The sequence below is a fragment of the Sceloporus undulatus genome, chromosome 4, assembly GCF_019175285.1.
Source record: "Sceloporus undulatus isolate JIND9_A2432 ecotype Alabama chromosome 4, SceUnd_v1.1, whole genome shotgun sequence".
Lineage (NCBI taxonomy): Eukaryota > Metazoa > Chordata > Lepidosauria > Squamata > Phrynosomatidae > Sceloporus > Sceloporus undulatus.
Genome location: NC_056525.1, coordinates 202290475 through 202305896, shown reverse-complemented (window position 1 = coordinate 202305896; position 15422 = coordinate 202290475). Strand labels below are relative to the sequence as shown.

At 38.3% G+C, this 15422-nt stretch overlaps 1 protein-coding gene across 1 annotated transcript in view; it reads right to left on the bottom strand.

The window, feature by feature from the left end:
- Positions 1 to 15422, bottom strand: part of CHD7 (chromodomain helicase DNA binding protein 7) — a 190702-nt gene that overhangs the window by 19580 nt on the left and 155700 nt on the right. The window contains exons 18-27 of the mRNA XM_042463426.1: positions 14346 to 14556; positions 13444 to 13639; positions 13073 to 13240; positions 12096 to 12275; positions 10407 to 10517; positions 10093 to 10298; positions 8783 to 8982; positions 5404 to 5563; positions 860 to 949; positions 333 to 436 (exon numbers count right to left, since the gene is read on the bottom strand). Of these exons, the coding sequence (XP_042319360.1) occupies positions 333 to 436; positions 860 to 949; positions 5404 to 5563; positions 8783 to 8982; positions 10093 to 10298; positions 10407 to 10517; positions 12096 to 12275; positions 13073 to 13240; positions 13444 to 13639; positions 14346 to 14556 (1626 nt within the window). The remainder of the gene's footprint in view (positions 1 to 332; positions 437 to 859; positions 950 to 5403; positions 5564 to 8782; positions 8983 to 10092; positions 10299 to 10406; positions 10518 to 12095; positions 12276 to 13072; positions 13241 to 13443; positions 13640 to 14345; positions 14557 to 15422) is intronic.

The window sequence follows — 15422 nt, the reverse complement described above, 5'->3', positions numbered from 1 at the left end:
GTTAAGCCCACCGTCCACTTTGACACTGGCTGGCAGAGTTAGCAAGTGAAACAGTGCTGGAAGCAGAGTTTATGGAGATCTATAATACTACTTGGCTATTATTTAAACAAATATGGTTCTGTATTATTTACAGCCAAGAAAGTAATGTTTTCTTCTGAAATGTTCTGCAAACATTTAAAAACAGCATCTGATATTTACAACTCAAACTGATTTTTTTTCACTGCAGAAGGAAAAAAAGGAGATAGAAGCCAACAATTCTTTGGAATTACACTTGTTAATATTGAGACTGAATATTGGTATACACATCAAGTTTTAATACAGAGATCACTTACCATGTTTGAACACTCCAATTAAAAGAGATTTATCTGCTTCCTTATCCCACCATTCTGTAGGAACTTCAGCATGAAATGGTTCAGGAATCCAAATATCAACCTCACTATAAAAAGAATTACACATTTGAAAATACTTTTGAAGCTTGGATATCAAACTTAAAAGTTTCCATACTAAACATCAGAAGGGCAAAGAACCATAATTGAAAACGCACAAAAATTAAGATGCTTGACTAGGTCAAAAGCAACAGGTCTGTTAATGTTATTCATAAACTTTCCCACTACCTCTTATATTAAAAATGAAATCTTATTTTTTTTGTAAATATAGTTGACAGTGGATCCTTTTTCCATAATAAATTCCTATTACTTATATCTATATCCAGATACACTCTCATCATATATTCAAAGCATGCAATGAGAATGGTTTCGAGAGCTATACAACTATGGAAAACTTAATTCCTCTGATTAAAAATAAGCATTCAGAAACTGCATAACCATAAAGCAACAAATAAACCGGAATATGCACTAACCTTGAGTCAGCACCCTCTAAGATCTTGTCAGCTTGGTCCCCTATAACTTCTTGCCTCAGATAGTACAGCATGCGGACACGCAGCAGGACCCTGAAGAGGAAAACAGAGAGGGGAAAAAGTTCTTAACTTCAGGACTGTTTGCCAACAGTGGCTTTTGGCAGCTGCTGCTGTTCATCCATCATCCTGCCAAGGCTGATTAGCCATGCTGTATGGTAGGCTTGAAGCGTGACAGATGGTGGCACATAATCACCTCTGTGTGGTGCTTTCTGCTGGCTTCCAACAGGCCTGCCTGGCAACCGCTTAGACTGCACAGAGAGGGATCGAGCTCAACCCAACCCAGGCGCATTTCATTTAGTTCTACCTAGTGCAGCTTGTGAAGTTTAGACACGTACTCTACCACTGCCTCTGAAGTATTGAAGCAAGTTTGTAAACAACTGAGCAGATGGCTTTCAGTAACTGTTCTGCTTCATTATCTCATAAAATTTCCTCAGCTGCTGCCTTAATACCATTTTTGGAAGCACATCAGAAGTTGTAGGAATAAACGAGATATAAAATCTGGTTTTACTACCTTACAATAAACCTCCAATATGGAATGTCAGGCTTGTTAAGATTATACAGTTTTTTTGTTTTGTTTTTGTTTCTGAGAATGGAAAAAAGTCGGTTTCCTAAAAACAAGATTTTGGAAGAAAAAGTTATACCAAATTTACTATTTCAACTATTTTAGATGAATCAAGAAGTAACTTTGTTCAGACTAACAGTGGAATGCCTTTGAAATGCTCCAGAACTTTTTAGAAGCTATTATTCTATGTTCTCAATCAAAGATTAACTTGATATAATTAAACACATGCTCTCTTTCCTTTACAATGATACTTGGAAGTTTTTAAATACATACATGCAAAAGCACATTCTACTTTGGTTGAAGTACTCATGGCTTTTCAACAGCAATGGCACACTGGCAGCATATGCACCACATCTGCCCCTTACCATTGTTACATGAAGCCCCACCCCTCCCCACTCTAAAGCAATGCCGGCCAACTGGGAGGAATGCCCAACAGTCCTGCTGCCTTCTGCTTGGCCTCCAGCACTCGCAGACTTTCCTCTCAGAGCCCTGCTGCCATGTCCCTGGGGCTTCTCTTCCAGCCCTTTCCTCATGGCACAATGCTAAGAAGCCCTGAGGCATCTGTAATATTGCAGAGGTCTCTTGGGTGATGTTTTGTTTTTGGAAAGTGCCTGCTGGGTGAAAAGTACCAAGTAAGGCAGTGCTTCTGAACTTTCAAGCATCCTACACTAATGCAAAGCGTTCTGTTATTTCACTCAAGATGCTGAACCATGTCAGAAGCAGTTCCGTCTGCAGTGCCTTCCAATATGTACTTCCTATTCAGCAGATATCTCCTATGAATTAAGGGCATTTTCCAAGAATATGTTTTGACTAGGAGCAGATAGCTGAGTGTGGTGCTGCCCAGGGAAGAGTGCACAGATCTCAGGCCTTCTCCCAAATATTTTAACTTTTGGCACACACAAAGGGAGAATATCCCATGGCTTTAGTGCTATTGCTAAAGCCTGTAGTTTAGCTGAAATGTCCTATAATTTAGCACTGGAGGAATTCTTCAGTCTGATGGGCTAGAATTTCCCCAATCAATGTAACAAGGTAGAAAAATACAGGATTTGCATGAACAGATTCTGGTCCTTGAGTAGCTTAGCGGGGAAAACCAACCCAAAATGGGCCCACTCAGCGTCAGTCCAATATCTTATCTTTACAAGCTCCAATAGTCCAATGAAAAATTACATGTAATAAGGGTGCATCACCACCTTAGCCTTTGTTGGTCATGCCATACAGTAAAAGGAGCCTCTTTTTCAGCAGAAGTAGCTATGATCTTGAGGGGCTGGTGGGTCTCACTGCAACAAGATCCATGACTTTTGCTCATACAGTAGCTGGAAGCAAAGAACAGGTGCGACTCTCTTGCAACTTCTGCTTTCCTCACTTCTATACAACTTCTGAATTACTTATGATTTCTAGACTCAGAAAATGGGAGTTCACCCAGGTATCTGGAGACAATGCTCCAGAGTCAGCTAAGCAACTAATGTAAGATATAAACCACCACATCTGTTATTCAGCAGAATATCCCCAAAAATACACATACAAACATGGTGACTGGGTAGGGATGCCATAACCTGGCGGCCCCTGTGACAAACCCGTTTTTGGGGGGCCCCGGTACGGTTTGGCCCCAGCCCCCAGTTCGGGGCCCGCACAGTGCCAACCCACCTTCCCCTGCTTCCCTGCGTGGCTGCGCCACTCACCTCCTCCTCTGTTCCAGGCCTTGTGGAGGAAGCGAAGGAGGAGGCGGTGTGCGGGGGGAGGGTGGCAGGGAGGGGGGGCGACCCAGGAGGCACACCTCCTTCTCCTCCTCCTCCGTTGCAGGCCGTGCCAAGCGGAGGAGGAGGCAGAGGTGCCTGCCTGGCTTGGTGCTCCTTGCACGCGTGCGCGCGCCAGGGCAACAGGCACTGGTAGGCAACCACCCAATGCCTCCTCTGCCTGGCACGCCTCCGTGCTGGGCACTTTCTTGAGCCTGGGAGGCGGAGGCAGAGGAGGAGGCTGAGGCGGAGGTGGGTGGCTGCCTGCCTACTGCCTTGACGCTGTCTCCCAGGCCCCAGGGAGGCTTTGGAAGCAGCGTCCTCCAAGAATTCCCTGGGGCTTGGGGGACACTTTATCCCAGGCCCCAGGGAAGGCTTGGAAACGGCGTCCTCCAAGCCTTCCCTGGGGCTTGGGGGACTCTGTCTCCCAGGCCCCAGGCTTTGGACAAGGTTTTAAAATGTAGGGCCTTTTTTAAAAATTTCCTGGCAAGGGTATTTTTTTTTTAATTTAAAAAAAAAAGGTCCTACATTTTAAAACCATGTCCTACATTTTTCCCGGTTTGGAGGCCCTCAGGGATGACAACCCTATGACTGGGATACAAAGATCAGCATAAGCCATGCCTAAGGTTTGTGTTCAACAGAATTTTTATTTGTTTTCAACTAGTTTTGCAACTACACTCAGTTTCAGAAGTCTGTTTCCACACAGATTTTAATGGGAAGTTAAATATGGAAATAATATTCAAAAGGCACTAGTGGCTGTAGGAATAAATTGCAATATTCAGGGCACTGTCTTAATATTTTACATAACATTTTATATGTTACGTAGTAGTACTCCATTATCATCATCATTCTCATTTAGCAGTTGTATGGATTCTGGATATAGCCAGTGATAATAAATACCAATGCTGCACATTTAAATCTTGTGAAAAGAGTGAAAGCAGGGAAAACAGAACCATTTCAAAACAATATTAGTGATGGCTATTTTCCTTTGCCCCTTTCTTCAATGTACTAGGATTAAAATTTACTTCCATATACCTTCCAGATGTTCTTTGTTTAAGCAGCATAGATTAGGTTTGAGATTGAAAATAACACTGGAGAATACTCTGAAGGAATATTCTGGTACCTTTAACACTATTCTTTTACTTACAGGAATAGAAACTAGATTCAGAAAGCAAGATTGGGGTTTTAATCTGTATGTCTGATGTCTATATACTCGATGCAACAAATGAAGGACACCTATTAAATAAACTTCATAATGTAGGAATCAGACATTTGAACAGATACAGGATGGCTCACATAGTTTTATATAAATGTTTCTTAATTATACACCTTTTTTGCTAGATGCATTTTTTGATCAAAATGCTGGGGAATTTTAAATGAAAATCCCAACTTTTAAAATCTTTTCAGCTTGATTTTACCCATATTTCTTTCAAAACTTCAGTCAAATTTGAAACAAACATATTTAAGATTACAGTTTATTTCTGCTCTCTTCCCATAAGACTATTCACAGGACAATGTTACATGGCTTAATAATTTCTTTGAATAGTATGACAAGATTAATACCAAACTGAGTAACAATAAACTGTACCACTCCAAAGCATTCAAAGTGAGGTCTTATCAATCATTTTTTTACATACTGACATCAATAGCCATTCTAGTTTTATTCTAAGATTCTACTGCTGCAGAAAAAACATGGTGATAAGCCAAATGTGCTAACAAACACCCAAAGAAGAGGGACTTTCCTCTACAGAATACATATAAATCTACCAAGAAAGCCTGTGAATACTGATACACAGGGAAGACTATTATAAGGATAGCAATTTAGGTGCAACTAGAATGCAGAATCTAGTATGATTTGTAGATCAGCTTTGTTCATAAAGTCCCCAATATGACTCTGAAAATTATTTATAGTTGGGACTGACACACAGCTTTGGCCAAGGATGCAGACACTGTGGAATGTGAAAAAAATCTGCAACAGTATCAAAATTTCTTTAGCAATAAAAACAGTTCTAGAAAAGCCTAATTAAAATTAAACACTCAGATAAAACTGGTTGACAAATATCTAGATGAATGTTGGAGCTAAAGAGGATACACAAGTTACTACAGCAATACCACTGTAATCTATGTGACCTAGGCCATTCTAGTTCTATTCTAAGATTATACTGTTGCCTTAACAGGGTTAAGAAACTTACTTGTTACAGTGATGTTTGAGGTGTTTCTTATAGCTGTCCTCCTGAAACAAGGCATCTGGGTTACAGCTTGCTAGCCAGTCAGCATTCTGTAGCACTGGCTGTGAACTCTGAGCTTTCACTTTTTTGCCTTTTCTTCCCCTGGGCACTGGAGCAGACAAGCCTAAGAAATACACCATGCATGAATTTTCAGCAAGGAGCATTAACACTGATCACATCTGCCTGTAATTCCACACAGTCCTTCTTTAAACATTCACTACCTGACAAACTATTGCCATATGCAATGCATACACATGTTGACTTTCTGAAAGTGAGGTCTTATCGACTATTACATCATGTCCCATAATGAGTATATCAGACTGCTGGCACAGGACATTATGCCCATTAACAAAACAAAACAGTAACACAGAATGTCAATACTGGCTTGACAATCTGGCTTCCTAAGAATCTCAGCTTTCATTCTTACGTAGCACATTTCTACTTCCTATGGTGGCAAAGGCATGCTTGAAGGTGTACCTCAGACCCTGGTGAAATCTGAGAAGCTAGAAAGATTCCCAATGGTTAGAGGGAAGGCTTCAGTGTCCTACATAGTGGTTTGCTCTCCTGTGAATACTAGTCATAGCATATAGATGCAATCTTTTACCCACTTAGCTGAGAATAAGCTCCATTACACCCTACTTCTGACTATACATGTCTAGGATTGTGTCATATAATTGTCTTCCTATGCAAAGCAGTAAAATGGCAGAACAATTTGAGAAAATTTGAAAAATCACACAAGTCATACAATGTTTCCTAAAACACAGTTTTTAGAGGAAGCTCAATTTCTACATGTAAGTTTTTGCTACCTTGCTACACTATTTTGTATTTAAAAATGAAAAAAGTCAATATAATATATGTGATATACTCAAGAAAGTGTTTAAAGCCTCACTGACTTCAATATGAGGAGTTAAACATGTGTTTAAACTCAGTGGGATTTAGAAGTATTTAAGTTTGGTTGGATCATGCCAGATGTTTGCATTTCACCATTCCTCCAAGGAGCTTAAAGCAAAGTAACAACTCTGTGGAGTAGACTGGGCTGACACAGTCATTTGCAATTTAACAAATTTTATACCCATGTGTGTGCATGCACACAAAGATTCTGTTTTCCACATCCAAGCAAAATGCAGCTATGATACTTCCTTTTGCTAAAAAAAGTATTTATCATACAAAAGTAAAAACAAAATACAATAAAATTACAGTATGTAGAAATTTAGTCATGCTTATAGCAAACCCACTGAAATTAAGGGAGCTTAAAATAGTTTTCAATAAATCTGTTCTATCCAAATCTGGAACTGAATGTAGAGTACATCTGCAGCACTGCAGCATCCATGCTTATGGAACAGGAGCAGGATTTCTGCCAAAAGCTGTTCTGCTCTAGAATGTTCTGAATAAAGCTTTGTGAAAACATTAGGCCCAGAGCAACACAGAGCATGAAGAAGAAAGCAAGTGTCTTAATTTAAAAGGGTTGGAGATGAGAAGCATGTGACATTTCTCTGCATATTCAATAATTTGTGTTGACTAAGATACAGGTTGAGTCTTTCTTATCTGAAATGCTTGGAATCACCAGTGTTTTGGATTTCAGTGGTTTTTTTTTTTTTCAAATTTTGGAGCATTTGCATGTACATAATGAGATATCTTCGATATGGGAGACAAATCTAAACATAAAAATCATTTGTTTCATATTCAACTTACACACATAGCCTAAAGGTGATTTTATACACAATATTGTATTTTAAAATATTTTTGTGCATGAAACAAAAATGATTTACACTGAAGCATCCCAAAGCAAAGGTGTCACTATCTCAGCCACCCCCCATGGACAATTTTGGAGTACAGTGCACCCGCATATAACATGGGCGCACTATACACAGCTTTGAGCATATATACAAAGCTGCGCAGGAACGCATGGGATAGAAGGGGCGGCGCATGTGCACCACCGTGCCACCACATGCACGAGCCCCATTCACTTGAATGGGGATTGAGCATACACGGTATTTGGCTTATGCGGGGGGGGGGGGGAATGTATCCCCCGCATAAGCCAAGGGTGCACTGTGTTGTATATACTCGACTATAAGTCGACCTCATGTATGAGTCAAGGGCAAGTTTTGGGGCCAAAATTATGGATTTTGATATGACCCTTGGATAAAGGTAAAACTTAGGGCCATGTAACAAAGGATCTAAAGGATGAAGCAAAGGAAAACAATGCCAAAGAACTTATAAAATTCCAGAAGGCATAACTGTTTGTACTCATCCTAAAAGTTGGATGGATGAGAGAACAGAGGAAGGTCAGTGCTTCCAGGACAGATTATACTTTGCCTTTCACCAGTGCATGGTTCCTTTTTTAAAAATAAGAGTTAAAGTACAGTACTAACACTGACCCATGGATAAGTCAACTCCTGTTTTTGGGGTCAATTTTTGGACTATAATTTCTATACATGAGTATATATAGTATTTCAGATTTCGGAATTCTGAATAAAGGAGACCCAATCTGCAATTGGGCTAACAGTCTGACTTGGATGTCATTCACCTAGATTATACTATCTATGGATGTCATTTACTGAGATTTTACTATCAATCTCCATTTTCATAAATTATGTATAGGTATAGTTTATAGAAATATTTGTAAGCACATTTTTAGCCTCAATTAAAGTAGAACCAGTGAATAAGTGGAATAACCAAATTTTCACTGATTCAACAGGCTTACTCCAATTGTGACTAATAACTGAATTTAGGCAATGGTTGATTGGAAAGTCATATTATACAGAAAAGTGTCACAGGAAAGTGCTAATATATTTAATTCAGGATAAATAAATAATAAAATAATAAAAATTTTATTTATATCCCGCCCTTCCCACGATCAGGGCGGCTTACATCAAGTTAAAAACATAGTCTAATTACAACAATTTAAAAATACACAAGCAATAAAAAACCATAACAGACAAACAAAAAGCCCCATAGCCCAACCTCTTGGCCACGGAAGAGGAGGAAGGCCCACAGGATTTTATTCGGGTAATGCCTGTTGGAACAGGAAGGTTTTCAGGTCCTTCCTGAATTGGGCCAGGGTGGTAGACGAGCGGAGCTCAGTGGGCAGCGTGTTCCAAAGGGCTGGGGCAGCTGTGGAGAATGTCCTCCGTGTAGTGGAGGCTAACCTAGCCCCAGGCACCTTCAGTAGCTGGATGAGAAAGAGTAAGTTTTATTTCTTGCTTATCAAAGATAAACAATACTAAGTTATTTCAAGATGCCACATAGCAAAGTATAGGCCTATAATTCCCTGTGACTTTCAAACAATAGAGTGCCGATTGCTGCAGAATCTGATAGGAAAATACAATATATGGATACACACCAGAATGGTTAACTAAGGCTCGTGTCTGTCCATCTGCAGTTGGAGTGATCAGATCCCAGATAAAACTCTTGATGTTTTCATCTCCTTTGTAATGATTGAGACAATACACAAGGATAGTCCGGCAGATGGTTTCTACATCTTGTTCTGTTAGCTGACGTTTATAGCGCCCATGTGTAAGGATATCAATCCACCGTCCCCAACTACAAGAAAAATAAAAAGTATACATCATATATAGACCTGGATTTTTCATTCTGACATCGTCTCCCGAGCACCAGGTAGACTTGGAATCTTGTGATAGGCTAAACATGTTCTGTACTTTATATGCCACATCAGGAAATTCAGTTTGTGCTTCCAAAGAGTTAAGAATATTTATTTTATTAAGCTGGCAGCAGGTTCACTGCTCATAAAAGCAGTATTTAACTATATTGGAAATAATAAAAGACACGTGTTTAATGCTAATGGTTCTCATAGGCTCTGAAAAGGAAATTTTACCTCATAAGAGTTTCTAGACTCTTGAGATTTTTAGGTTGGTCTGTTTGATCCTGTAATCCTCTATTTGTAATAACTGTACACAACTTTAAAGAAGCTAAGTTTAGACAGAGGCTCTTAATATCATCTTAATGGTAGTTCAGTAAGGGAGCTTGGTTAACTTTGAGGCAATAAGTCATTTAGCGTATTATTTAACTTTGACAATTTAACTGAGACAGGAATTAACCGTTGAACAAATTATGCCGAACCACTAAAACTAATACTTTTGACTACCTGTTCATTTCCCCCCAAAGATCACTATTTGTAGCAGTTTTTTAAATGGTTACTAGACTTTGGAAATACGAGTACAGTAGCAACAAAACAAAAATGTTAAACATTTTGGCAATCCGGCGTTCAATTTTATAAATGCAAGCTTTCACACTAGATGATTAGGAAGCAACTGTTTAACTGCATGTTGAATCACCTGTATAATTTAATCTAAAAATCATAATGACAAGATATGATTAGATACATATGAGTTTATTCTGTAAATTGTAAAAAAAAAAAAGCGACTGTAGTTTAGTACATGGCATACATGCTAAATTACGGTATATTGTGATGACAAGGATAGTTGATGTATTCCAAGAAATATTAACTGCCAACATACTTGGGCTTTGATTCAATGCATCTGTATATGTTATGCTAGACTAAAACTATAGACTAAAACTATAATAAACTACTAAAACTACTATCATGTGTATGCATAGGAATTTTTAAGAATATAGGCTAAAACTATAATAATATAAATAGGATGAGTTTCAGGTGTATTTTACAGTACTTACCCATAAACTAACAGATTTTTTTCCACTCTAAAGCATTCACTGCGTGCATAACCCTGAGATTTGTCCTGGGGCCTACGGGGTTTTATATTGGGTTTTTCTTCAGAATCACTTTCCAGATCTGAAAATTCCATCAGTTCATCTTCTTTTACTGCACTGTATAGTCTAGTTTGCTTTCTCACTCTTGGTGTATCAATAACTAGATTGTTCTACAATAAAGAATCAAATGAGGGTTTCAGTGTTGTTGTTTTTTAAAAACCCCAGTAATAATCATCCCATATTTCACTGATAACAATGAATACTTTTAAATGTCTCACCCTTCCATTTAAGGCATCAATATCAAGTTCAGCTTTTTTTGCCCACTTTTGCCAGAAGTTAGGATCATCCAAGGAAATATCTGTTCTGTTTCCAGATGCAACAAAACTAGCCTAAAACAAATGCACATTGAATAAACATCCTAATGTCTTAACACAGTGAAAACAATTGTATATACATTTATTCACCTTGCTTTTAAAGTTTATGGCAAAACAAAAAAGGTAAAGGAATTGTAACTCTACATCATATGGAACCAAGTTTTCAAGTAAAGCAATGATCATATCACACATTTGTGATTTAGCAAGAAGCTATGCTTCAGGAGAATAGCGATCTAAAGATAGACAAACTGACTGACAAGAGCAAATACAACACAGGCATGTTTCAGTTAATGAAGCCCATGACAAAGAAGCTCCTTTACAAAGTCTTTTCATGCCTGCCCAGCTGCTCTCTTCTTTCTTGTCCTCTGTCTAGCTGAAAGGTTTTTTAGCACCATCAGCATGGGGAGAATGCTGAAGGAGAGCTGGAGACTTTTGGAGTCAGGTTGCAACAATGGGTCTGCAATAAGCAATGCAACATAATTCGAGGTGGGAAAGAGGGGAATTGTACTGTAGCTGATCCCACTGTATCCATGTATACCTGTCCACAACAGACAGAGTAAAGAGCAGCTTTTTCTAGAATCCCTTACTGACCCTGTTGGAATAGCAAAACAGGGGAAAACCCACCATCTTTTTCTTTCTTTTTTAAAGTATAACTCTGGCCACCAAAATGGAAATCATAAGAGTGGAGGTAGGTGTGAGAAAAAGTCATCCCTGGATACCTTGTGGAAAAAGCTTCAAGTGGTCTCTTTATTTATTTCTAGAAGCTTCAAAACATTCTTTTGTACTTATGGAAGGATTACCTAGCCTGGTTGTTTCATTTCACATGTGGATACTGCTGATATTGGATAAAAAGTTTACTGAAACATGTTCAACTACTCCCGTTATATTCTGTTAAAGAAGTAATGTCCAGGAACACATCTACTTCATTAACAGAGGTATATCTGTAGTTAAATGTCTGTGCCATAGATATACACATTTCTTCTTAAAATATGAAACTGTCACTTGGAACAGAAAGCATACTCTACTTCAAGTTAAAGTATGAAACAAGTGAACCGAGTGTATTTCAAGGCACAAACAGGAAGGTAACTTCTTTTGTTCTATATATCTTTCCAACCTGTTGTCCTGACAATGTGCTAGACTCCAGCTTCTATCATATTTACAAGACATGGTCAATGGCATTAGGTTCAGGAAGGCTGCCGAAAGCCTCTGAAGAAAAATAAATCACTACTGTCTTGAGCAGCACATAGAACTTTCCTAAAACAGAGACTGCAAACAACACAGATTTCAGATACATTCCCAGTTTGTGGGACACAGTAATTTTGGTTAAAGATGTAAATAGACAGTACTATCTGTATTCTTGTCAGTCTTTTATAGAGTTAAGAGATTTCAAAAGTGAGGTTGTATTTGTGGCAACCTGCACTTATGGAGGATTTAGGTGGATTCTGGATTCAGTTTTACAATAAGAACTCAAGTTCTGCTTGCATACTGGGTTAGGGTCATATTAACAAACTGATATGTTCATAGGAAAGATAATTCATATTAATATCCATTTTTACCAGACAATCATCAGACCAGAACAATTTAAATGTTCACCTTTGCAAATGTAGATCCTTTGCCCTCAGACTCAATAGTGATTGTGTGTGTTCGCCTCAAAAGAATTTGATCTATATCCTCTTCACAGAATTTGGACCCTTCATCCTCTTCATCCATTAAAGCACCATAAGCTCCTTTTCTCAAAAGATCTTCTATTTCTTTTTTAGAAAGCTGCTGTACCTGTGATTTAGAGAGGTGGAGATGCCTTTTTAAAACTTTACATTATTTGTAATGCAGTATAGGAAAAAAATAGTGTTTCTTAATACCTCAGCTAGTCTAATTTGTATAAACAACAGTTTTGAGCCTTAAGACAACATACACATAACTACTTCTAACTATCTCATATTGGACGGGGGGAAAAAAACAGTTTAGTAAAAAATATTTCTTTTTTCTCGAAAATAAAGATCATCATCCTATAGCAAGGTGCCACCATAGTATCAAGCAGGTTTGTGTTGTTAAATGTATCTATATTTAATTACATTTTAAAAAAATGCAAACAGGTCAGGTGAGATGGCAGGTGAGGGGCAAGTTTAAGCCTTTCCTCAGCTGCTCTTCTCTCAACCCAAATAGAAGTTTTGGAGGAACAATTTTTGTTAGGACTGCATCTGGGGACAAAAAACTTACCAGTAAATCTCTATGCCTTCATTAATTCTGAAAACAACCACTTCCCTGGTGGCTACTATTTTTATTTTTAAAAACATGCCCATTCACCAAAAGGAGAGATTAGTTATTTACCATGATTCATTTGAGTGGAGCAATCCACTTTACAGTTGGGCAAAAATCCTACCATGTGAGCTGGCATGGAGACTAGTACCCATCTGTAAAGCTGATTGCTCCTCTGCACCATTCAGAAAAAGATGCATTTGGTTCAATTAGTACATCGGTTATAAAACCAAATTCTTTTAAAGTGGAACTGGAACATATGGAAAGCAAGAACCTTTTCCTGAAAAACCAAAGAGATAAATTTATACTCTTACCCCATTTGTAGCATTCTCTCTTCCGCTCATGGACTGCAATACTGCTTTATCAAGGCCAAGCTTTAAGCTTGCTTTGTCAAACATTTCTCTTTCATAAGAATTTCTTGTAATTAACCTGTAGATTTTCACTGATTTGCTTTGCCCTATTCTATGGCATCGGGCCTGAGCCTGAAAAATTATGAAAGAGGCTTTCAGTTCGTGCAACACAATAAAATAAGGAAGTAGTACATGCATGCCCCTTAGTACAATTTTTAGATTAAATAAAAAAACTGGAATGTATGTATGCACATTTTAAATCCAGCAGATTACCCAAGAGAGCATTCTCTTTGCACAGTACTAGAAGGTTTGACAACTGCCTCTTACAACATTACCTGAAGATCGTTTTGAGGGTTCCAATCTGAATCAAATATAATACACGTATCAGCAGCAGTAAGATTTATTCCCAAACCACCCGCTCTTGTACACAGTAGAAACACAAATCTGTCAGAATCAGGTCTGGAAAATCTATCAATAGCTGCTTGACGAAGATTTCCTCTTACTCTGCCATCAATTCGTTCATAAGGATACCTGGGAAAACAAAGCAGTATTACAAAAAAGAACCTAACAGTAATGAGATACTATGTTAAGAACTGAAGAACAAAAATCAAAATTCTATATCCTGCAAATATACATACACAATTACATGAGTGGGAGACAGTAAAGAGGATCAAGTACAGAGAAGCAGGAAATTACACAGAAATACTTACTCCTATTTTCTGCTATTAGCAGATTTTTTCCTGGTTTTCGAATTTATGTTAAAATCCCATGCAGAAGACACTGCACTTCCAAAATTAACAAGTATTTGAAGTTACAGCACTAACTGGTTTTACTTTGCTGTGATATTTTAACCAATATTAAAAAGATGACGTTTATTACAGATTCAACAGAATTATAAAGGCAGATAAAATTTTGAATCATTGAGGCTATTAGCAAGTAACTTTTGCTTGTAGTGTGTGCCTTCATCCTGGTAGAGAACAAGTTTTAATCTTATTCAAAATGTGTACTCTTTATGAAAAAGCTGCCAAATCCAACCATAAATGAAAAAGTGATCTGTTGAGGAAAAGGTTACAATTAACAGTACAATTATTGCTATATTTATGCAAGTACCATTTTTTCAATTCATAATGATAAGTTCCTGTGGTTTCATTGTTTCCTCTCTTTGCAACTCAGGCTAAATACTTGATTGCATGTTGAATAACTGCTATTTCCTTGAACTGGATTATATTGTTCTCACCGTCTTTGAATGAGGTAGTCTTCCAGTATGTCCAAGCAGCGCACCATCTGGGAAAAGATAAGCACCCTGTGGCCACCAGCCTTCAGTTTTGGCAGCAACTTGTCAATCAGTACAAGCTTGCCAGCAGCCTGGATCATTGCCTGGAGCTGAAAATCTGGAGAGTCAGGATTGTGTGTTTCTTTAAACTCTTCCAAAATTTTCTCTTCAGCACCTGCAGAGATTGGACAGCAATATGTGAATACTCTAAAGGTTTTATTAATAAAACCATGAGTTTGCCTTCAATTCCCCGTACAATGTCTAAGAGTTTTATATCTGAAGAAATATTTACATAGCTGCATTTGGTTAGCTAAAAATAACACAGAAAACACTGAAGTACAAACAAACAATAAAAGCAAAGCTTCCAGCAAACAAGTTTCACAACAACACAGAGGTGCCAAGCCAGAAGTCATAACAAATTAGGGAGCAGAGCTTGATGGAGTAATTAATTAGTAAATTAAGGACATAAAGACTATCTCCTATAGTTAGGTGGGAAGATGCAATGGCAAAACCAATTCCTAAAAAATCTTTGAAATATATTACTGATCATAGTCCAAGTACAACAGTTATAGATCACTGAAGTACATGCATTTTGACAAAATATACATAATGTGAATGGCCTTAACTTATAAAACACAGTGATTGTCATGAAACAAGATGAATACTATGCTCACTATGGCACTAAATATATCCCCTTGAGAAATTATTTTAGTCACAGTGTAAGAAACTGAGAGCAACACAGAGAGAACAACCCATGAATCCTTAGCTTTTTCTCCAAAAAAAGTAGAGGAAAGGAAAACACCCTCTCCCCTCAAGAAAGGGCAGGCCCAACGCCATCGGGCCTGAAGAGGAAGAGTCCTCCCCTCCCTTCTTCCAATTGTCATCTTCTGGCCTTAGAGGGAGTGAAAGGACAGGGCCAATGCCATCTGGCCTGAAGAGGAAGAGCCCTCCCCTCCCTCCTTCCAACTGTCATCTTCTGGCCTTAGAGGGGCCTGGCCTCAATTCAGAAAAAGAGCCTTCCCTCCAGTCCATCTGCCTTGG